The following is a 26119-nucleotide window of genomic DNA, read 5'->3' on the forward strand; positions in this document are numbered from 1 at the left end:
GCAATATTGCGAAATGATCAAGTATGACTCATAGAATGGACCTGCTATCCCCGTTTTAAATAAGAAAATCTCATTTCAGTTGGCCTTTAAGTCTGGGTTTCTCTGCTTAGGCTGCTGCCCCCGCGACCCGACATCGGGTAAGCGGAAAAAGATGGATGGATAGATGGATGTTTTTAAAATCTGCAATTTTGTAAAGCTGCAATATTTGAAGATAGATAGATAGTACTTTATTGATTCCTTCAGGAGAGTTCCCTCAGGAAAATTAAAAAGTAAGTAATTAAGTAATCAGTAATTAAGAAGTCCGATGTGGCGAGGGGACAATGTAGACAAAAAATGTTCACTGCAGAAGGTGCTGGTTTTCAAAAAGATTACAACATGGGCAAAATTCTTGAGGCACACGTGTTCATGTATGTAAAACAGTTAAGTCTTACAAGACAAACCAGATCCAGCTATAAAGACATACTTTACTGAGGCAGAACTTGCACTGACCCCCTAACCCCTAGAACAGAGATGGTGACCTCTGAGGTCAAGAATGTCCTCCCAGTCCCGCCCCCTGCAGCTACGACGGACACATGTCCCAACATTGCTGCAGACTTTGGATCAGACGTGCTGTCACGTTTATTGTTGTAATGCAAAAAAAAAATTATTCACGGCGCACTTTACTGTCACACCACTAGGCGGAGTGCTAAGACCAAACCCTTCCTTACAATCCCTTCTATGTGCTTGTGTTGACAAATACACAACAGGAGTGAGTGAAGTGTGTTCCCAAGAAATGTATTACTTTATCCTTTTTTGTGTTCCTTCCTTTTCTTCTTATTCTTCTTATTCCCGTTGTGTGTACGTTCTCTCCCCAGCATGAACGACAACATATCATGAGAGTAAGCATGACTTGTATTTTCCCCGGTCTGTTTGTCACTCTACTCGCTCAGTGCTGTTGCTACCCTCATTGCAAACCCCCCTCCCCCCAATATGGCTTCAAATCTGCAATAATTATTATTATGTATGACAAATCTTGGATTACGGATTGTGAAAGGGCCCAAATTACAATTGGGTAATAGTGGTATGCAACGGGTGGCAACAGGTTTTTCACTGTACTAATAAATAAATGCGCAAACCATCAAAAGGGGCATGTTTTGAATGCCTTTGCATAACATTAGCAATGTAGCATGAAGTTATCACGTTATTTGCAACAAGGGTGAACGATACAAGCAAGGCTTTGTCCACTTTGCATGCTATTGTCACATGTCAGTCTATTGATGCCACTGTAACAACACCTCCTGAACAATTAGTGGAGTTTGCAGTTGACATTATTAACATATTAATAGACGATCTTAGCCAATGCAACAACGGTGATTGTTGCTGTATTTTTGTAACCAAGGTTTATCATTGTCATCCCATGGGGTTGAGTTTTTGCTTGTCCTGATGTGGTATTTGAGCGGAGGATGTTGTTGTTGTAACTACTTGGACTGTGACTTGGAGATAGTTTGTTTTTCCAGCGCAAAGGGAAATTGGCACGAGCTAGACGTTATTGTGAGTACGTTTTTATTTAATAATCTAGTAAACTAAACTAAAGGTAAACAAAGGGCGCGCACAATGGCGGAGAACAAACTTGGCTAATGAAAAAACAAAAGACTAGTACAAAGGCTACAAACTATAAACATGAACAAAAACACTTGCACTGTGGCATGAATAACAAAACTTATGTGGCGTGGACAAATTGAACAGCATGATATGGCATGAAGGAGCTGCGGGATACGTGGGTAAGTTGCCAGGCCGACTACATGGTAATTGTGGCTATAATAATAACTGTGATCATTACAAACAGGTGTGAGGGCGTGACATGAGGGCTAGGTGAAAATTAATGAGTTGACATGGAAACGAAAACAAACCTGGAAGTGCAAAACAGGAACTGAGTGTCCAAAAAACAAAACCGAACATCACCAAAACAAAACATGATCCATAGGCGTGACAGTTGTGACTTGTGCAGCCCTTTGAGAAACTTGTGATTAAGGGCTATATAAATAACTTTGACTGATGCTTGATTGATAATTACACACCTTGATCGTCCAACAATTACAGATGCATGATTAATCAATACTGAGCCGAGACCAAAAACAAGCACTGATTTGTTAGATATTGTTTTGTCTTTACTGTTAGTTATCAGAATTAGCTTTATTTTATACATTTTTTTTTATTCATCTGAAACAATTGTTATACTTTTTTTAATCAAACTTGAATGTTAATTAATGCATGTTTTTTTACTAAAGTGAATCCATGGAAAAGTAATGGTTCTTTTTTTGTGTGTGCAAAAAAAAAGTCAAAGTATCAATGATTGTCACACACACTAAGTGTGACGAAATTATTCTCTGCATTTGAGCCATCACCCTTGATTACCCCCTGTGAGAGGAGCAGTGAGCAGTAGTGTTGGCCGCGCCCGGGAATAATTTTTTGGTGTTTTAACCCCCAATTCCAACCCTTGATGCTGAGTGTCAAGCAGGGAGGTAATGGGCCCCATTTTTATAGTCTTTGGTATGACTCGGCCGGGGTTTGAACTCACAACCTACCAATCTCAGGGCGGAGACTCTAACCACTAGGCCACTGAGTAGGTTGATAATGGGGGTGGGAATTTTAGGGCACCTTTATTGATTCGTTTTGAACGAGCACGCTGTGGAGTAAACTTTAAGAAGTCAGTCTGCATATTTTATGATTAGACAAGAAAACATATATATTTGCTAAGCCATTTTCAAGAAGGATATTTAAAGAGAAACTACATCTTGTGAGACGATGTCGGCCAACCCCGGAAGCGAGCTCAGCTGTCGATGACGTGAGTTCGGATGTTTTATTTCATAATTTTTTCACGTTTAAAAGTTTTTTTGCCATTTTAATTTTGACAGTACCACATAAAATATGTTTTAACTGCTGATGCAGGTTTGTTGATTTTTAAATGTGTCAGGAAAAAAAAAAAGTTTTGTACACTGTTGAGGTGCTTCAATGCTTAGTAGTGCGGAAATGTATTCCTGTTTAATATTTATCCAGCAATGGCCATTTGGTGACATAGATTATGGTATTTTGAGAGGTAATCATTGTAGTCTGTCAGGCTTGGTTAAAAGATAGGATTTAGATGCAGAGTAGGGATTCATTCGGCAGGCTTTTATCGTGAAAGCTTCCTTTCACCATCGGAGTCAGGGCAATTCAATATAGGCTATAACTAGACTGTTGAAGTCCACTGCTCTAAACTGAAACTAAAAGTTTTGTCATATTTTATTTGAGAATCACTACTAAATCCAATTGCTGAATTTTGCCACGGTTCACTATTAACATATCCTTAATCAAATGCCCTCACAGTGTGAGAAAGACACAGCAAAGAAAGTTTGTTGATTTGTTGACAATATCATAATACAACAATGTCACCCTTGACCTTTAATAGCCCCGAACGCACACTTTTGTCTAGAGAAGTCTGATATTATCGGCCGATAAATGCTTTGAAATTTAATATCGTAAATTATCGATATCAAACTTATTGGTATCTGTTTCTAAAAGTAAAATATATGACTTTTTAAAACGCCGCTGTGTACACGGATGTAGGGAGAAGTACAGAGCGCCAATAAACCTTAAAGGCACGTGCCGGCCCAATCACATATCTACGGCTTTTCACACACCCAAGTGAATACGAGGCAAAATTGGTCAACACCCATACAGGTCACACTGAGGGTGGCCGTATAAACAACTTGAACACTGTGACAAATATGCGCCACATTGTGAACCCACACCAAACAAGAATGACAAACACATTTCGGGAGAACATCCGCACCGTAACACAACATAAACACAACAGAACAAATACCCAGAACCCCTTTCCACACTAACTCTTCCGGGACGCTACAATATACACCCCCCGCTACCCCAACCCACCTCAACCCCGCCCACCCACTCCCCCTAACCCCATCCACCTCAACCTCCTCATGCTCTTTCAGGGAGAGTATGTCCCAAAATCCAAGCTGCTGTTTTGAGGCATGTTAAAATAAATAATGCACTTTGTGACTTCAGTAATAAATATAGCAGTGCCATGTTGGCATTTTTTGTCATAACTTGAGTTGATTTATTTCGGAAAACCTTGTTACATTGTTTAATGCATCCAGCGGGGCATCACAACAAAATTAGGCATAATAATGTGTTAATTCCACGACTGTGTATATCGGTATCGGTTGATATCGGAATCTGTAATTAAGAGTTGGACAATATCTGAATATCGGATATCTCTAATATTTATAGTATACTAGTGTCTTTTTAGACTTTTAGATAATTTAACATGTTAACATTTTATTTAAAGGTTGCCTATACTGTAGTAAATAAGGTGTTGCCGCTTCAGTTATGAGAGCTAAAGCTCGACCCAGGGTGAAATCATTAATTCAGGTTTCATCAAGAAATTGAGTAGAGAATGACAGCTTCATTGGGCCACACTAAAATAAGAATGACAAACACATTTCGGGAGAACATCCGCACCGTAACACAACATAAACACAACAGAAAAAATACCCAGAACCCCTTGCAGCACTAACTCTTCCGGGACGCTACAATATACATCCCCCGCGACCCCCTACTCCCCTCCAACCCCGCCCACCTCAACCTCCTCATGCTCTCTCAGGGAGAGCATGTCCCAAAATCCAAGCTACTGTTTTTGAGGCATGTTAAAAAAATAGTGCACTTTGTGACTTCAATAATAAATACGGCACTGCCATGTTGGCATTTTCTTCCATAACTTGAGTTGATTTATTCTGGAAAACTTTGTTACGTTGTTTGATGCATCCAGCGGGGCATCACAACAAAATTAGGCATAATAATGTGTTAATTACACGACTGTATATATCGGTATCGGTTGATATCGGAATCTGTAATTAAGAGTTGGACAATATCTGAATATCGGATATCGGCAAAAAAGCCATTATCAGACATCTCTAATATTTATAGTATACTAGTGTCTTTTTAGACTTTTAGATAATTTAACATGTTAACATTTAATTTAAAAGTTGCCTATACTGTAGTAAATAAGGTGTTGCCGCTTCAGTTATGAGAGCTAAAGCTCGACCCAGGGTGAAATCATTAATTCAGGTTTCATCAAGAAATTGAGTAGAGAATGACAGCTTCATTGGGCCACACTAAAATAAGAATGACAAACACATTTCGGGAGAACATCCGCACCGTAACACAACATAAACACAACAGAAAAAATACCCAGAACCCCTTGCAGCACTAACTCTTCCGGGACGCTACAATAAACATCCCCCGCGACCCTCTACTCCCCTCCAACCCCGCCCACCTCAACCTCCTCATGCTCTCTCAGGGAGAGCATGTCCCAAAATCCAAGCTACTGTTTTTGAGGCATGTTAAAAAAATAGTGCACTTTGTGACTTCAATAATAAATACGGCACTGCCATGTTGGCATTTTCTTCCATAACTTGAGTTGATTTATTTTGGAAAACCTTGTTACGTTGTTTAATGCATCCAGCAGGGCATCACAACAAAATTAGGCATAACAATGTGTTAATTACACGACTGTATATATCGGTATCGGTTGATATCGGTATCTGTAATTAAGAGTTGGACAATATCGGCAAAAAAGCCATTATCTTTTGTCCTCTCCTGGGTTCATCCATGCAGGCCTCATACATCCCCGCAGGCTGCACAAACAAGAGGAAATACGCTGATAAAAGAGGGTGTGGAAGACTACATGTGCTTGTTATTCAAAACAGCAGAAGCGCCGTCCAGGCTGCCAAGGAGCGATAGTTTCCTCCTCCTACTTCCTCGGTATCGATACAAGAACACCCACGCGCACTGCTGTGGTTTTCTTACGTAATGATTACGTCTAAAAAAAACACACACGGGCTCCCTTCAAATATTAATGAAAAGCTGCTGCGGTGAAAGGATGCGCTTATCAGAAGCCTCCACCCTCCCCGAGTGACTCAAACCGCACATGGTTTGTCGTACCAGCCTCTGCCATCCCTGGGTGTTTGTGCACGGGGTTAATAGTTAACCACCTCTAAAAACCTCCTCCACCAGCTCCCTGCGGTGCAACAATGGCCTCGTTCTTCGCTTGATTTATTGGAGCCGCGAGTCATCTCCAAGGAAAATGTGATTAAGCGCCACGGCTCCGTCCGGCTTGCATTTCAGTCCTCCGTGTGTGGTTCGAGGGGCCTCAAACGTACGGCCCTGCCCGAGCAAAAAAACAAAGTCTCAGTATTTGCGCATTGAAACATTTATTTCAGCAATAAGACCGCAAATGTATTTGTGGCGACATATGTTTGCACAGAATTCAAATTGCAGTATCAGCTGCCAATAGGTAATTATATATAAGACAACAGTGGCCTATAGCACAGGTATCAAACTCAAGGCCCGGGGGCCGGTTCTGGCCTGCCACATCATTTTATGTGGCCCGCTGTCATGTCTTGTGATCATGTTTTGTTTAGTTATGTTCTGTTTTGTTTAGGACTCCATTGCTACCTGTTTTTTCACTCCCTTGTTTAGTGGGCCGACATAGTTCGGTTGGTAGAGCGGCCATGCCAGCAACTTGAGGGTTGCAGGTTCGATTCCCGCTTCCGTCATCCTAGTCACTGCCGTTGTGTCCTTGGGCAAGACACTTTACCCACCTGCTCCCAGTGCCGCCCACACTGTTTTAAATGTAACTTAGATATTGGGTTTCACTATATAAAGTGCTTTGAGTCACTAGAGAAAAGCGCTTAATACTATAAATATAATTCACTTCACTTCACCATGGCGACCCATCAGATTCACGCACCTGTTTCAATCATGTCATTATTATTTAAACCTGTTTTTTGAACTCTCGCGGCTGTGTTGGAGCCACTATGGATTGAACTTTCACAGTATCATGTTAGACCCGCTCGACATCCATTGCTTTCGGTCCCCTAGAGGGGGGGGGGGGTTGCCCACATCTGAGGTCCTCTCCAAGGTTTCTCATAGTCAGCATTGTCACTGGCGTCCCACTGGATGTGAATTCTCCCTGCCCACTGGGTGTGAGTTTTCCTTGCCCTTTTGTGGGTTCTTCCGAGGATGTTGTAGTCGTAATGATTTGTGCAGTCCTTTGAGACATTTGTGATTTGGGGCTATATAAATAAACATTGATTGATTGATTGATTGATTTTTAGTTGGTCATTCTGGCGTCATTGTTTCATGATCTTTTCCACTCTGTTCATGCTCACTCCCACTCTGCTTCATGCTGTGTTTACTCTTTCATGCAATTTCATAGTTCATGCTGCCCTGTTCACGTCACCGCAAGTAGGTTTCTTTATTTATGCCACAGTTAGTTTATTTTGTTTCATGTCCACAGTTTACGTCAAAGCGCTAGTTTTGTTCCCTGCGTTAAAGTTTTGTACCTCCGCTCCGAGCGCCTTTTGTTTGCACGTTTTATGGTCAAAGAATTCAATCATACCATACCATACCAACTTTATTCATAAAGCCCTTTAAAAACAACCACAGTTGAAGAACAAAGGGCTGTACACCACAAGGAAATAAAGGCAAAGGACAGACTAAAAAAATGTACAATCATGTATTCACCTTCACGCCATGTCCGGTCCAGTTCATTTGCATCCCGGGAAAACTATCCACGCAGAAAGCTGCATCATAGTCGTAATTATACATTTATTTAAGACAACAGTGGCCTATAGCACAGGTGTCAAACTAAAGGCCCGGGGGTCAGATCTGGCCTGCCACATTAATTTATGTGGCCCGCTGTCAAGTCTTGTGATCATTTTTTATTTAGTTATGTTCTGTTTTGTTTAAGACTCCATTGCTACCTGTTTTTTCACTCCCTTGTTTAGTCACCATGGCGATCCATTAGATTCACGCACCTGTTTCAATCCTGTCATTATTACTATTTAAGCCTGGTTTTTCAGTTGGTCGTTCTGGCGTCATTTTTTCATGATCTTTTCCACTCCGTTCTTGCTCACTCCCACTCTGCTTCATGCCGTGTTTACTCTATCATGCAATGTCCTAGTTCATGCTGCCCTGCTAACGTCACCACAAGTAGGTTTTCTTTATTTATGCCACAGTTAGTTTATTTTGTTTCATGTCCACAGTTTACGTCAAAGCGCTAGTTTTGTTCTCTGCGTTAAAGTTTTGTACCTCCGCTGCGAGCGCCTTTTGTTTGCACGTTTTATGGTCTAAGAATTAAATCATACCATACCATACCAACTTTATTCATAAAGCCCTTTAAAAACAACCACAGTTGAAGAACAAAGGGCTGTACACCACAAGGAAATAAAGGCAAAGGACAGACTAAAAAAATGTAAAATCATGTATTCACCTTCACGCCACGTCCGGTCCAGTTCATTTGCATCTCGGGAAAACTATCCACGCAGAAAGCTGCATCATAGTCGTAATTATATATTTATATAAGACAACAGTGGCCTATAGCACAGGTGTCAAACTCAAGGCCCGGGGGTCAGATCTGGCCCGCCATATTAATTTATTTGGGCCGCTATCATGTCTTGTGATCATTTTTTATTTAGTTATGTTCTGTTTTGTTTAAGACTCCATTGCTACCTGTTTTTTCACTCCCTTGTTTAGTCACCATGGCGATCCATTAGATTCACGCACCTGTTTCAATTCTGTCATTATTACTATTTAAGCCTGGTTTTTCAGTTGGTCGTTCTGGCGTCATTGTTTCATGATCTTTTCGCACTCCGTTCATGCTCACTCCCACTCTGCTTCATGCCGTGTTTACTCTATCATGCAATGTCCTAGTTCATGCTGCCCTGCTCACGTCACCGCAAGTAGGTTTTTATTTTTTTATTTATGCCACAGTTAGTGTCTTTTGTTTCATGTCCACAGTTTACATCAAAGCGCTAGTTTTTTTCCCTGCACTAAGTTTTGTACCTCCACTGCGGGCGCCTTTTGTTTGCACGTTTTATATAGTCAAAGAGTTAAATCATGTATTCACCTTCATGCCATGTCCGGTCCAGTTCATTTGCATCTCGGGAAAACTATCCATGCAGAAAGCTGCACCATAGTCAAAGTTATGACACCCGCCAAAGCCTGGGAAAAGTGTGTGTTAATAAAATACTTCAATTTTTTTTCCTAAATGCAAATAGTTATTTTGATTTTGACAGGAAAAAAATGGTATCTTCTTAACGTTATCTAATCATGCCAAATCTTACATTATTATATAGTGTATTACAAAAATATGTTAAGATTTAACAGTTGAATATTTGCTCGTCACCTTTATGCATGATGTATCCATTTGTGTGTACATGAAAATAAAATAATCATCATGGGTATAGGCATGAATGTAATGATATGCGGTGAAAACTGGTATACCTTTATATCCATGGGGTGGTATAGCTCGGTTGGTAGAGTGGCCGTGCCAGCAACTTGTGAGTTCCAGGTTCGATGCCCGCTTCCGCCATCCTAGTTATGCTGTTGTGTCTTTGGGCAAGACATTTTACCCACCTGCTCCCAGTACCACCCACACTGGTTTAAATGTAGATATTGGGTTTCACTATGTAAAAGTGCTTTGAGTCACTAGAGAAAAGCGCTATATAAATACAGTTAACTTCACTTCCATCCATCCATCCATTTTCTATCGCTTGTATTATCCATCCATCCATTTCCTACCGCTTATTCCCTTTCGGGGTCACGGAGGGCGCTGGCGCCTATCTCAGCTACAATCGCTTGTATTAATGCTGTCAAATTATTATTATATATATTTATATATTATATATTTATATATTATATATATATTATATATAGATTTTATATATTTTATATTTAATATATATATTATATATTTTTTGGGGATAATTAATCACAGGTTATTGCCCACAAGCAATGTTTTTAACAAATTTTTAAAAAGTGGCCCTCTTAAGGCAGCCATTTCTGCGACGTGGCCCTCAATAAAAACCAGTTTGACACCCATGGCCTATAGTCTCCCAGTATATCAAAACAATACTGTGCCTATAAGTACTATCATGAATAACAATAGTCAAATAATTTTTCATCCTAAAAAGGGACAGCAGTGGCGTTTAGCCTTTAATAACAAAAAATATTTTTCTTAATATAATTTCAGGTGAGGTTATCACGTCATTTGTAACAAAATGTGCTAAATTTCCTGAGGGAACTCTACTGAAGGAATCATCCATCCATCCATTTTCTACCGCTTATTTTCCTTTTGGGGTCGCGGGGGGCGCTGGCGCCTATCTCAGCTACAATCGGGCGGAAGGTGGTGTACACCCTGGACAAGTCGCCACCTCATCGCAGGGCCAACAGAGATTCACACTCACATTCACACACTAGGGCCAATTTAGTGTTGCCAATCAACCTATCCCCATGTAAAGTACTATCTATCCATCCATCCATCCATCCATCTATCAAAAATGCTAAAATATACAAATCGTTGTATTTTTAGGCATTTGATTACATTTATGCGTTTTGCTTTATTTTTCCATTTCTGCTGTTTTTTTGTGTGCCACCGGTCCATAAAAAAAAGCCACTTTCACCAAAGGTCCATAACCCAGGCCCCGCACTTTGCGTTTTTGATTGATTGATTGAAACGTTTATTAGTAGATTGCACAGTACAGTATATATTCCGTACAATTGACCACTAAATGGTAACACCCGAATAAGTTTTTCAACTTGTTTAAGTCGGGGTCCACGTTAATCAATTCATGGTAGCATTCCTGGTGAAATAAGAAGCAGAAGAGTGTCTCTGAGGTGTTTTCTTGCACTTTAAGAAGTGATAAATGTTGGTTTGCACGCTTCTCGATGGGCTTGTGTTGGCAGATCTCCCCTCTCACCAACACGACAAATACATTCGTGAGTGCTTGTGTTGGATTGCCGAATAAATGCATGATGCAAGATACACCTTTCTTTCACTTTTAATACGTATCTCTACTTGCTACATATAGCAACAACGTGGCCAAATCATTTTTTGCTACGAGGTGTTGCCAAGAGGTGTGTTGTGAGGCGGGGTCACGCTACACCTACAGTTATGCTACACCAGGGGTGTCAAACGTACAGGTTTTATACGACACGAGGGATGAGTTCGCAAAGTATGAAAATGAGCCGAAATTTTTGCATGGAAGAAACTGCCGTTCTAAATGTGTCCACTAGATGTCACAATAGCAATTATTTGTATCTTTGTAGATCATGCTACAAATGTAAAAATAAATATATATATATATATATATATATATATATATCCATCCATCCATCCATTTTCTACCGCTTATTCCCTTTCGGGGTCGCGGGGGGCACTGGCGCCTATCTCAGCTACAATCGGGCGGAAGGCGGGGTACACCCTGGACAAGTCGCCACCTCATCGCAGGGCCAACCCAGATAGACAGACAACATTCACACTCACATTCACACACTAGGGCCAATTTAGTGTTGCCAATCAACCTATCCCCAGGTGCATGTCTTTGGAGGTGGGAGGAAGCCGGAGTACCCGGAGGGAACCCACGCATTCACGGGGAGAACATGCAAACTCCACACAGAAAGATCCCGAGCCTGGATTTGAACCCAGGACTGGAGGACCTTCGTATTGTGAGGCAGACGCACTAACCCCTCTGCCACCGTGAAGCCCCTATATATATATATATATATGTATATATATATATATATATATATATATATATATATATATATATATATATATATATATATATATATATATATATATATATATATATATATATATATATATATATATATATATATATATATATATATGAATAAACCACGTTAGTGCACCAGTAATAAATAACGTTCCGGAATTTGATTTTGATATAATTTTTTCATTTTAATAGATTGAAAATGAACACCAATGACTGATAAACATCCATCCATCTTCTTCCGCTTATCCGAGGTCGGGTCGCGGGGGCAACAGCCTAAGCAGGGAAGCCCAGACTTCCATCTCCCAAGCCACTTCGCCCAGCTCTTCCTGGGAGATCCCGAGGCGTTCCCAGCCGGGAGACATAGTCTTCCCAATGTGTCCTGGGTCTTCCCTGTGGCCTCCTACCGGTTGGACGTGCCCTAAACACCTCCCTAGGGAGGCGTTTGGGTGGCATCCTGACCATATGCCCAAACCATCTCATCTGGCTCCTCTCGATGTGGAGAAGCAGCGGCTTTACTTTAAGCTCCTCCCCGATGGCAGAGCTTCTCACCCTATCTTTGAGGGAGAGCCCCGCCGAAACTCATTTCGGCCGCTTGTACCCGTGATCTTGACTGATAAACATTATCACATAATTTATTCAGAAAGTATAAATAATCACAAATAAAGGTAGAATACTATTAACCCCAACATCCATCCAGCCATACATACATTTTCTACCGGGTCGCGGGGGGTCGCTGGAGCCTGTCTCAGCTGCATTCGTGCAGAAGTCGGTGTACACCCTGGACAAGTCGCCTGTAAGTGTAAAAAATGACATCATTATGGTTTGTACATTTTCAGAATGTGCTTGTTCCATATTTAAACTAAAAAAACAATCTGAAGTTGTCTTTCTTTTTAAGTTATCGTGCCGTGATTTTACCAGTCCGGCCCACAATTTTTTCTCTAAATGTGGCCCCCCGAGATAAAATAATTGCCCAGGCCTGATCTAGTGCAAATGTGTCAAACGTAAAAACGAGCCCACATTTTTGAATGAAACAAACTACTGCTCTAAATGTGTCCACAAGATGTCGCAATAGCAATTCTTTGTATATTTGTAGATTACGGAACATATGTAAAAAAATAAATAAACCACATTAGTACATCAGTCGAGGAAAATGATCAAACTACATAAACCCCGTACTGTAATTTGATTGATATACTTTTTTTTTATCTTGATGGATTGAAAATGAACACCAATGAGTCGACTGATGAGCATTGTCACATAATTTATTCATAAAACATAAACAACGACCAATAAAGATACTATTAACCGCAACATGTAAGTGTAAAAAAAACCAACAACATTATGATTTGTACATTTTCAGAATGTGCTTGTTCCATATTTAAACTAAGAAAACAATCTGAAGTTGTCTTTCTTTTTAAGTTATCGTGCCGTGATTTTACCAGTCCGGCCCACTTGGGAGTAGATTTTCCTCCATGTGGCCCCCCCGATCTAAAATGAGTTTGACACCCCTGGGTTAAAGGGTACACCGCGCAGGAATTCATGCTTGGAGGATTGGGGGGGGGGGCACGCTCACAGCGCCGTGACCGCCATCAACATGCTGGCCTTTGGGATTCTTCAACATATTTTTAGTCCAGCGTTGAAAGACGTTATTTATGTACACCATTTGTACGCTAAGAGCTGCCAAAATAGAAGCTTCTTTCATTATCTGAGTGTCACGTAGCATGTGACACTGGAACTTTTTTCAGCAAGTACCACCTCAGACCACACTTGGCTGTCAATACAGTAGTAGGGCTAAGTATTCATTAAAAACAAGGCAGAAGTTTTATTTAGTATATTTGATGTTTTTATCCCCTGGAACATTACACACAATACACACTAGCTGGCAACTAACGGACAAATCGACAGCTAGCGACCAGCACGTTAATAGCTTGCTGAAAACTACAGTATTAACGGTTAGTTGGCAACTAAAACGATAATCGCTAGCAGGTAACCATAGTGCTAATTACTAACTGGCAACCAATCACCTACTGACAACCAGGGCAATAAATGCTTGCTGGCAACTAGCACTCCAATTGCTAGCTAGGAACTAGCGTGCTAATCATTAGCTGGCAACTACAGTATTAATCGCAAGCTGATAGCTAACGCACTAATTGCTAACTGACAACTAACGCGCTAATATGTAGCTGGCAACTACAGCGCTAACCGCTAGCTGACAACTTGATTGTTCATCACTACATAACAACAATAGCGTTAATCATTAGCTGGCAACTAAAGTTTGAATTGCTAGCTAACAACTAGCACACTAATTGCTAGCTAGCAACCCGAGCGCTAATCATTTGCTGGCAACTACAATATTAATTGCAAGCTGACAGCTGACGTGATTGATTGATTGATTGATTGAAATTTTCATTAGTAGCTTGCAGAGTACAGTACATATTCTGTACAATTGACCACTAAATGGTAACACCCGAATACGTTTTTCAACTTGTTTAAGTCGGGGTCCACCTAAATCAATTTGTGGTTATATTTTTAAACCAGTTTGGGTGGCACTGGGAGCAGGTGGGTAAAGTGACTTGCCCAAGGACACAACGGCAGTGACAAGAATGGCAGAAGTGGGTATTGAACCTGGAACTCTCAAGTTTTTGGCACGGCCACTCTACCAACTGAGCTACACCGCCCCTGCACTAATTGCTAGCTGACAACTAGCGCGCCAATCTCTAGCCGGCAACTACAGTGCTAACCACCAGCTGACAACTTGATTGTTCATCACTACATAACAACAATAGCGTTAATCATAAGCTGGCAAGTAAAGTTTCAATTGCTAGCTAAGAACTAGCACGCTATTCGCTAGCTGGCAACTAGAGTACTAATCGCTAGCTGACAAGTAGCACGTTAATTGCAAGATAACTATAGCACTAACCGTTAGCTGGCAACTAAAAGGCTAATCGCTTACTCGGAACTAAAGTGCTAATCGCTAGCTGGCAACCAACCCGCCAATCGCTTGCTGACAACTAACGCGCTAGTTGCAAAGTGACAACTAACGCGCTAATCTCTATCCGACAACAAGCGCGCTAATCCCTAACTGGGAATTAATGTGCTAATCACTAGCTATCTTAAATGCTAACATAAGTATAATAATGTAATTATTCATAACATGACAGTGTGTTGGCTCCATGTTCACGTGTATTTAAAGACATTTATTTAAATTTGTGGAAAATGTTAACGTCCCCACCTGCAGTACCTCTGCGGACCCCCTGGAGGTCCCAGACCTCCTGTTAAAGTCCCCTGCTCTATACTGAAACTAAAGTTGTACCGTATTTTATTTGACAATCAAGGCAAAAAATAAAAAAATAGGACCATTATTCTATTTTTTATTTTATATGGCAGATTTTAAAACCAACAAAAAGGGTTGATTTTCATTAAAATATTGCCATAAAATTGGATTTTGTGCTGTTTTACTTTTATGGATTAGAATTTTTCCAGATAAACCGCACATTTTTGTGTGATGACAATTGAACCGGAAGCAGTATTTTAGCCTTCCCTTTGCGTTTAGCATGTATTTAGCCCAACGGTAAAATCTTTGTTCAGCAGGAGTCTTATTGAGTCCTATATATATAAAAAAAAGTGTCATTGAATAGTTTTCCAACTTTTGTTTCAGGAATGACGATAGAAAAAATGGTCCGAAACTAGTTTTTTAGGACTGGAAAAATAAAAATCCATAAAAGGAAATTGCACAAAATCCAATCCAATTTTATGGCAATATTTTAATGAAAATCAACCCATTTTTTGTTTGTTTTCAAATCTGCAATGCATGATAAAAAATCTAAAAACAGTCCTAATTTTATTTTTTGATTTGCGTTTCAGATTCGGAAATAGAATGGACGGAATGTACATGGACAAAAAGCAGTATAGTACCGTTTTTGTCTTGTTTTTTATATTAAAATTTTTGTCTATATTTTTTTATTTTTGTAATTATTTTTTTTTTTTACCATTATTATTTTATTTGTTAATCAATCCAACAAAATAATACACAATAATACCATAATAATACAATTCCAACTCCAAAACCGAACCCGGCCCAGCAACATTCAGAATAGCAATAAACAGAGCATTTGAGAGAACAAAACAATCCAAAAGTAGTCAAACAAAAATGAATAACATCATCAACAGTATCAATATTAATAATAATTCCAATATAGCAGTGATTACTTTATTAGTAGTGGTACACCGTGCAACTAAACTGCAGACTAAAAAGTATACACGAGATGGCAGTAAAAGCACTTACTCAGAGCTCATTGACAATTTGCTGTACTATTTATTTCATTCATAATAATCGTAATCATTTATTATAATAACAGAGAGAAACCCCACCGAAGATTTCCTTTAATGTTCGCTGTCTGCTCTGTCGTCCACGAGTTGCAGACAATCTCCATGCTTATTTTACGCTTGAAAAAGTGTTTTTCCATTCTAAACATTCATTTATGTTCCAACACATGTATCCCCAGTATGTTTGGAGCATTTGGGAACTATTGAGAGCGATCTAAAGCACCAATTATTGTCGGTAAATAAGAGGCGATCATATATTATTATCACACTTCAACATATCTAACATGTAAATTCTCCCTCATTGCTTGGTCAGCATTGCAAATGAGAATATCTTCTTAATTGCTTAAATAAATGTTAATTGAATATATAATTACTTGTAAACTAGAAAGTACATGTTTGTATACTACATTATAGAGCTGATTCGATTTCTTTGGTAACGATTCAATTCAGAATTGAATCTCGATTCGAAACGATTCTCAGTTCAAAACTGATACTTTTTTAATAACATTGGGTGCCAGTTCTATGATTACCTACATTGTTTCATAAAGTCTGTAAAAGCTCTGAATTTCTATATTACTGGTTTTGTTTGATAAAATGCTACCCAAACATTTAATACAGTCAAATGCACATAAGTCAACAAGAAAAGAACCCAACACCTTTGTGCAGATTTACAGCAGATATGGACATCTTAAATCAGCAATAGGATTTCGTTTTTTTATTGTTTTTAATCAATTAAGAAATACAAGTTACAAGTAAGAATCACGATTCATTTTTTTTTTTTTTGACACTCTACCCAAGAGGCTTAGCACCGTAGACGGGATCTCCGCTATGCGGAAGAATGACAATTGTGCAAAAAAAAAAAAAGTTGATGTATTGTTACATGTTTCTTTATCTACACAAGGAACAAACACACGTTTATCTTTGACATTTGCGCCGCTCGGAAAAAAATTCCATTTGAGAAAATGATGAGGAAAGTTGCGGGGCTTTAAGGGCTGCTTTCACACCTTGTTTGCCCCTTTGTTACACAACCTTTCATCCAAAGCCAAAGAAAGACAAAACACCCCGTACGTACACTGCTGACGCACACCATATTTTTCAACAACTCTGAATAAGTCTCAGAGGTCCCACAATAAAGTTTTGGAAATCTGTTGGCCAAAATGTAGCCCTGTCTAGTCGTGCTTTCAGTAAGCCCAACTGCAAACAGGTTTTAACCGGCCCGCGGCATGAGTTTGCTTAGTACAAAAATTTGCCGAAATTTTGGAATGAAAGAAACTGCTGTTCTAAATGTCTCCTCTATATGTCGCAATAGCAATTCTTTGTATATTTGTAGACAATGCTACATATGTAAAAAAAAAAATAACCACAAGATGTTAGTGCACCAGTTGAGGAAAATGATCAAACTACATAACATCTTGTAATTTGATTTTGACATTATTGTTTTATCTTGATAGATTAAAAATTAACACCAATGAGTTGACTGATGAACATTGTCACATGATTTATTCAGAAAGTATAAATAACGACAAAGATAGAATACTATTAACTGCAACATGTTAGCATAAAATAGACAATAACATTATGATTTTTACATTTTCAGAATGTCTTTGTTATATTTGTAAACAAAGAAAACTATCTGAAGATGTCTTTATTTTGAAGTTATCGTGCCGTGATTTTACCAGTCCGGCCCACTTTGGCAGTAGATTTTTCTCCACGTGGCCCCCGATCTAAAATGAGTTTGACACCCCTGATCTAGACCAAACGTAAGTGTTTTTAATGTAGATGAAAATCATAATAGTTCCTCATTAAACAATGAATCCAGTTCTTTTCAAATGTTTTCTCAGTATCATGCTTCAAACTCCGCTCAGAAAAGATGTTCACTACAAAACGTCCTCATTGTAGACAGTAATCCATCCATTTTCTACCGCTTATTCCCTTTCGGGGTGGCGGGAGGCACTGGCGCCTATCTCAGCTACAATCGGGCGGAAGGCAGGGTACACCCTGGACAAGTCGCCACCTCATTGCAGGGCCAACACAGATAGACAGACAACATGACAGTAATATTGACTTTTTTATTTTGATTTTTGAAAAAAATCTAACTGTTTAAGTCCGTTAAAAAAATGTTTATAGGTTAAATAAGGATTTGATTTTGGTTAAATTTCAGGAAAATTGATGCACTTTATAAATATTTTCTGTTCCAGACTAAAAAACAATGTTACCAAAATTATTTTTGTATAAATATAATTTTTGTTGATCTATATTTCCTTTTTGTTTGTTTTCTTGAATGTTAATAAGGACACAATGTTTGTAACTATTTTATGGACAAGTGATACTATCAATAGTTACAGAGGACAGTGGGGGGGGGCACGCAAAAATGTTTTCTCCTTCCTTCCTAATTGAGAAGTGCTTGATTAATTGAAAATATGTCATATAATTGAATTAATCAACCTAATTGATTAATCATTGCAGCCCCTAAGTGAGTTACATGCTAACATCCGTCACGTTTTAACAACATTATTTGCTGGGGGGAAAAAATTACAGCTTCCACATTTGTAGCTCACTGACCTAGTTGAAAGCACTCCAGGATTTATTTTTATGATGTGTAGCAAAGCCTGTTTTCCATTTGGGTTAGAGATGGTGTCATGTCCCCGAGGAAGGAGGTTCATTGAAAATCCGGAACTTAAAAAAAAGCGTATCATTTCTCAAAAGTGGAGGAAATACTGAAATGATGACTTTACGTTACATTTACTCACTCGAGAGACACGAGATGACAAGGCAAGCCAATTTTATTTACAGAGCACGGTTAGTACCCAAGGCAATTCAAAGTGCTTTTCAAAAAATTACAAGACGGCAATAATAATCATAACTCAAATAAAAGTCATAAAATATAATCATTAAAATAGTCATAATTCAAATTAAAATCAAAGAATGTAGATAAAATCCTTTTAGTTGTTATATTGTGTGTGTCAGAAGTGTTCTCAGCCTGGATTTAACATTGCCAACATTGAGGCATGTCTCATATCTTCTAGAAGGCTATTGCATATTTTAGGAGCCCATTCCCTGGCGTTGTCAGGGGCCAAGATGGTTCATATGATTCTAACATGTCAGAGATGTACTTTGGTATACAAGAACATTCACAGATTTATACACAAGCAAAGCTGTTTTTAAGTCTACCCTCTGAGCAACAGGAAGCCAGTGCAATGCCTTAACACTGGACTAATATGGTCATATTTCCTGGACTCCAGCAACAGCATTTTGGATGTAATGCAGCTGCATTACAGCTCGTTTAGAGAGCCCAGTGAGAAGGCCATTAAGTACTCTGACCTGCTGGAGACCAAGGCATGGATTAGTCTCTCCAAGTCTGCTTTGGACACTATACCTTTGAGCATTATTCAAAAAATCTATTTTGTATATTACAGGGTTTCCTCCAGGTTGCCGAGATACCTGTGTTGGTGAGGGCGTGGCCTATGATGAATATTTTTTCTTTAAAAAAGCTTTAAAAATAAATGTATACATACATTAAAAACTAATCTGTCTTATTAATTAGTAATAACATATAGGGCGGTGACTCAATAGAAGATTAAAATGAAATAAAAAAAATTGGTCTTAGCCTGGGCCCTGGAGAGGGGGTGCAGACTGAGGCCAAGGGAAGAAGAAAAAACAACTCATAGACATAAAACACATCCCTCTTACATGTGTGTAAGAGGAAAACATCAAACATCTGGCTGTGAGCGCTTTGAGTATATAACAATAGAAAAGTGCGATATAAATCTAATCCATTATTATTATTATTATTATTATCAAAGAACACAGAGGACATTAAAGACATTAAAGCAGCAGATACAACCAGACACTTCTACATGCAGCTATGAATAAAAAGTAAAAGAAACATATCCACTGTGGTGGCCTCTGTGGTGTTCCACGCCATCGTCCGCTCGGGTGGAGGAAGCATGGCCGGAGACAGGAGCAGACCCAACAAAGCAACCAAGACAGCCGACTCCACTCTCAGCCAGTATCCAGTCCGCATGGATGCGCGAGGATACTTCCAAGGTGACTGAGGTGTCCGACACCTGCTCACCAGGCCAAGACACCGCGAAACCTCTCCGTCCCAGCGCTCAGTGCTAACTCCGCAGCCCTGTCCCCCTCATCCGCATCTCCTCCAGTCCCTCCAAACCGACTCCGGTGTGGCAGTCACCCTGCAGCTAGTCTCCATGGCCAAAAGGCTCCTGGGACTCAGATCCAGAAGTCCACAAAAAAAGCACCACAGAGGTCACGAAAGTGCCACCCCTTGTCACACAGTCCCAAAGGTTCCCGGACCAAAAGGCAAGAAAATATAATAAGACATGAAAACAAGAGGGAAACACAAAAGGATGACACAAGAGCACAGAACTCCTTCCAACAGCAGCCTCTACAGCAGCGCCATCTTGGAAAAAAAAAAAAAAAAGAGACATTGCGACGACGAGTAAGAAGAAGAAGTACGCTTGCAAGTTCCAAAATGATTGGAAAAAATAATTACAGTTCATCCAGGACAGCTCGAAGGGAAAGGGGTATGTTGCCTGCAAATTTTGTAGATCAGACTTCTCCAATGAACACGGTGGCCAAACGGATATACTCATTCATGAGTATATATATATATATATATATATATATGTATATATATATACTCATGAATGAGTATATCCGTTTGTATATATATATATATATATATATATATATATATATATATATATATATATATATATATATATATATATATATATATATATATATGTATGCATATGGTGGGGTAGAGGGGTTTTATATATTTTCAAGTATTTCTTATACTTGTATGTATATATATATATATATATATATATATGTATGTATATATATATATATATATATATATATACATATATATATACGATTCTGTATTAAATAAAGCTTTTATAATTCTAAAGGACAATGTTTTATCAACTGATTGCAATAATGTAAATTTGTTTTAACTATTAAACGAACCAAAAATATGACTTATTTTATCTTTGTGAAAACATTGGACACAGTGTGTTGTCAAGCTTATGAGATGCGATGCAAGTGTAAGCCACTGTGACACTATTGTTCTTTTTTTAAATTTTTATAAATGTCTAATGATAATGTCAATGAGGGATTTTTAATCACTACTATGCTGAAATTATAACTAATATTGATACTGTTGTTGATAATATTAATTTTTGTTTCATTACTTTTGGTTTGTTCTGTGTCGTGTTTGTGTCTTCTCAATTGTTCTGTTTATTGCAGTTCTGAGTGTTGCTGGGTCAGGTTTGTTTTTCGAATTGGATTGCATTGTTATGGTATTGCTGTGTAGTGGTTTGTTGGATTAATTTTAAAAAAATATATTTAAAAATAAAAACATTTTTTAAAAATGTTAATTCGATTTTTAAAAAAATGAGAATCGATTCTGAATCGCACCACGTATTCGAATCGATTTTTTCCCCACACCCTTTATATATATATATATTTATATATATAATATATATATACATATATATATATATATATATATATATATATATATATATATATATATATATATGTATACATATATATATATATTTATATATATAATATATATATATATATATATATATATATATATATATATATATATATATATATATATACATTCTCTTGTTAAATTATTATTTTACTGTTGTATTTTTATTCCCATTGTTGCTTTTTACTTTTTATTCTTATTGTAATATTCCTCTATTTTGTTTCCATTTAAACCCCCATTATTTACTTTTTACTCTTTTTTTTAAATTGATTTCAACTCTGTACACTGCTGCTGGAATTTTAATTTTCCTGAAGGAATCAATAAAGTACTATCTATCTGTCTAAAACAAGAATGGGAAAGAATTCCACTTTCAAAGCTTCAACAGTTAGTTTCAGTTCCCAAACGTTTATTGAGTGTTGTAAAAAGAAAAGGTGATGTAACACAGTGGTGAACATGCCCTTTCCCAACTACTTTAGCACGTGTTGCAGCCATGAAATTCTAAGTTAATGATTATTTGCAAAAAAAAAATCAAATATCTTGACTTTGTAGTGCATTCAATTGAATATGGGTTGAAAAGGATTTGCAAATCATTGTATTCCGTTTATATTTACATCTAACACAATTTCCCAACTCATATGGAAACGGGGTTTGTAGTATCAATCCTAATTCGGTATATGCCCTCCTCAGCAATCCCGTGTTTTTCAGGAATGGCGATTACACGTCAGTCCCATGTTACGCATAGATGTTGAGCCCGGTTGTGACTCCTCGTCGTGATTGATGGTGTTGTTTTGCAGACGGAGGTAACTGGAGGTTATGCTCACATCTGTTCTCTGTAACTCAATCACTCGGGGCCAGACTCAACACTTTGGTGCAACAGACTAGAAAATGTCCCATTCTCTCCTCGAAACATCTTTAGCTGGTACTCGACTTCTTGTCTAAGACGCTGGGGGTCGTAAACAGACTAATTACGGAAGACCTGGGCAGCAGCAGCACACACAAAAAGTCACACACTTCCTTAGGGTAAGAGAGAGGAGTGGTGCACAAGGGAGGGGGAGCTACTACCACCGTGATAATAAAGGACTTGTTGCTGCTCGGGGTTACTCTAGGGCAACGGCCGTAACTCCTCTCCCTGTGTGTGTGAAAGCAAGACAAGAGAGAGAGACGGAAGGATCATGTGGCTGGAGTGTGCCTCTCTGACCACTTCTCCACACTGACAGCACCCACCACCTTACCACACACTCACAAACTCTTCAGTTTCAGGGGTAGGGGGGTCGCATTTAGGAGGGCGGATTTTACACATCCATGAGGCACAGAGGACCGAGTATGGATCCGGATGAGGATTGTTTGATGTCGGATTGGGAGGCTGTGCTGGAGCTGGATGAGGCCCTGGCAGGGTGGCTGCTTCAGGGTCCGGCGAGAGGCGAATGGGGTTGGGAGTGGGGCTGGGCCGCCTCAGACCTCCAGGAAGAACCTGATCTGGACACTGAGGAGATCCCGGCAGTAAGTATCGCCATGTATGGGAGAAGTTAGAGGTTGGTTTGGCCGCGATTGTACCAAACTGAGGCCACATATTGAGTGAGCCTGTGCTACTAGTTCTGTGTTAAATCCCCTTTTATAAACAACCAGCACCAGCCTGGTTATGACTCACTGCTATCTGAGCACTCAAAGACTTCTGTTGTGTTTTGGGGTTTTTTTTGTATTTGCACAATGCACAGAAAAGCACATATTTTAGCATTCAAGCCCTCGCACGGCATTCTTTTCCCACCGGCCCAGTTCTGAAGAACTACTGTAATATTCTGTTTTTGTGACCGCGTTACTTGCAGCTATTGTTTCCCTCAAGCTTTCCTGTGGAAGGAAAACATCTGGCACGGACAGTGAGAGCAGCCCTCGATTAATGACACACTTTTGAGGGAATTTCATACGCTGTCTGTTGAAGGCAACAGAATTATTCTTGTCATCCACTCGTTCCATACATTGTCTAATACAGTATGCTCACTGGCCACAACATTAGGTTATTATTGTGGTTGTTCTTTGGCCTGGTTTAAGAACTGTCCAGCAAAACAGTTTTTTTCCCATTTGCTCACACACAATTTTCCAAACTGTTTTTGTTCAAAATGATTTACACACTTTTCCAAACACCACATTAAATTTTCCTAATCCCTAGATTATTTGCAAAATAACACACTTCGGTCAAAACATATGCCCATTCATGAAACTAAAGCAGGCATTGGTAAAAATGCAGTTTTATTGTCATCTCACTCACACAGACTTCAAATAAGACACTATTGGAGTGAGTTACCCAGAACAGTGATAAATACAAAACACATTTGTTTGAAAAAAAAAAAGTATTTCATGTATGGGGCATTTTGCCCGACCCTTTTAGCATATGTGATGAATGATTAATGTAACCTGACAAAATATATTTGCAAATCCACAGCAATCACGTTTACTTTGAAGTAGGCCTCTATGTAAGAACCTAAAGAGAAAGTAAAAATATCCTGTAATCTTTTCAAGAACTGCTCAACAATGATGCTGCAAACTGTATATATTTATTTTTACCACAGTCGGGTAAAGTAACATATCACAATAGTCAACAAAGACCATCCATCCATTATATTTTCTACCGCTTGTCCCTTTTGTGGTCGCGGGGGGTGCTGGAGCCTATCTCAAAATAAAAAGGTTTTTTTTTAAAACCTATGGAGATAAATAATTACAGCTTAATCTATGGACGACATGTGCAGACTTAGGCAACAGCAAGGTTTGAAAAACAAATCTGGAGCTAAAGATGTGTGTATCACGATCCTAGTGTGTGTGTAAAGCAGGGGTCCCCAAACTTTTTGACCCGGGCGCGCATTGGGTTAAAATAATTTGGCCCGGAGCCAGGCTGTGTATATATATATATATATATATACATACATACATACATACATACATACATACATACATATATATATATATATATATATATATATATATATATATATATATATATATATATATATATGATATCACGTCATCGATTGGAAAATGCATTTTTAGACAATGTGATTTGCCTGATTGGCAAGGAGACTCTGAGAGTAACAAGCAACAAGCGGTAGAAAATGGATTAGAAAGGACAGATCAAAAATGATAATAATAAAAAAAATAATGATAATACAATTTTTAACTTGGGACTTCCCGCGGGCCAGATTTCGAACGCTGGTGGGGCAGATCTGCCCCGCGTGCCGTAGTTTGGGGACCCCTGGTGTAAAGTGAAAAAATGGGTGTATCACAATCGTTATCTGTGTGCAAGATGTTAAGTTAAAGTTAAAGTACCAATGATAGGTGTGGCACAATTACTCTCTGCATTATTTTATTTTTATTTTTTTGTCCTGCAAAGCTTCTCGGGCAAATCATATAGTTGATGTAGATACCCATAACGGCTGTTCAGATTTACTTTACAAAAGAGAAGTGTAGGACACTTATCCTGTTGCCTTATTTATATTTGACTTTAGCCGAGCCGGAGCAAGAGGGGATGGAAAAAGAAAAGAAGGAGGACAGAGGGGGAATTTGTAGGGACAAGAGGGAGATTGGATGGAGACAAAAACAACAACAACAATAGAGCAACATCAGCACATACGATATGTACAAATATGATGGTAAAAGAAATAGCAAAGAAGCAGTTAGCAAAAGAAATATAAATACACAAATAACTGAGCATTATTACACTACAAATGGTGCATTACAAATACCAATAGAAATAGTGCTATTGATCATGAACAATACCAATAATTTACCTCTATTATCAAAAATACAGTTGTTCAAATACCACAGTACATATCTGTAATGATAACTACAGATACAAAATAATGCAGAAAAATGGAGGGGAAGAAAGAGAAGCAACCTATATTAACCTTGTAGATTGTTATAGTAACAATAGGTTAAGCGTTGTCAGTGAGCCATGTGTTACCCAGTTTCCCCTAGGGCAGGGGTCGGCAACCTAAAATGTTGAAAAAGGACCAAAAATACAAAAACAAATATGTCTGGAGCCCCCAAAAAATAAAAGCCATATTACATACAGATAGGGTTGGGGAGGAGACCCTGCCCCAAGTGGAGGAGTTCAAGTACCTAGGAGTCTTGTTCACGAGTGAGGGAAGAGTGGATCGTGAGATCGACAGGCGGATCGGTGCGGCGTCTTCAGTAATGCGGACGTTGTACCGGTCCGTTGTGGTGAAGAAGGAGCTGAGCCGGAAGGCAAAGCTCTCAATTTACCGGTCGATCTACGTTCCCATCCTCACCTATGGTCATGAGCTTTGGGTCATGACCGAAAGGATAAAATCACGGGTACAAGCGGCCGAAATGAGTTTCCTCCGCCGTGTGGCGGGTCTCTCCCTTAGAGATAGGGTGAGAAGCTCTGCCATCCGGGAGGAACTCACAGTAAAGCCGCTGCTCCTTCACATCGAGAGGAGCCAGATGAGGTGGTTCGGGCATCTGGTCAGGATGCCACCCGAACGCCTCCCTAGGGAGGTGTTTAGGGCACGTCCAACCGGTAGGAGGCCACGGGGAAGACCCAGGACACGTTGGGAAGACTATGTCTCCCGGCTGGCCTGGGAACGCCTCAGGATCCCCCGGGAAGAGCTAGACGAAGTGGCTGGGGAGA

The 26119-nt window shown here is 39.2% G+C and overlaps 1 protein-coding gene across 8 annotated transcripts in view; it reads left to right on the forward strand.

Annotated features, from left to right (window-relative positions):
* gramd1bb (GRAM domain containing 1Bb) overlaps nucleotides 1–26119 on the forward strand; it is a 400828-nt gene that overhangs the window by 336959 nt on the left and 37750 nt on the right. For 7 of the 8 annotated variants that reach the window (XM_061878757.1, XM_061878758.1, XM_061878762.1 and 4 more), the window contains one exon: nucleotides 855–878. The exons of the other annotated variant lie outside the window; for it this stretch is intronic. In XM_061878757.1, coding sequence (XP_061734741.1) covers nucleotides 855–878 — 24 coding nt within the window. The remainder of the gene's footprint in view (nucleotides 1–854; nucleotides 879–26119) is intronic. 8 annotated transcript variants of the gene reach the window in all.

This window comes from Nerophis ophidion, linkage group LG18 (genome assembly GCF_033978795.1).
Source record: "Nerophis ophidion isolate RoL-2023_Sa linkage group LG18, RoL_Noph_v1.0, whole genome shotgun sequence".
In the NCBI taxonomy this organism is placed as follows: Eukaryota; Metazoa; Chordata; class Actinopteri; order Syngnathiformes; family Syngnathidae; genus Nerophis; species Nerophis ophidion.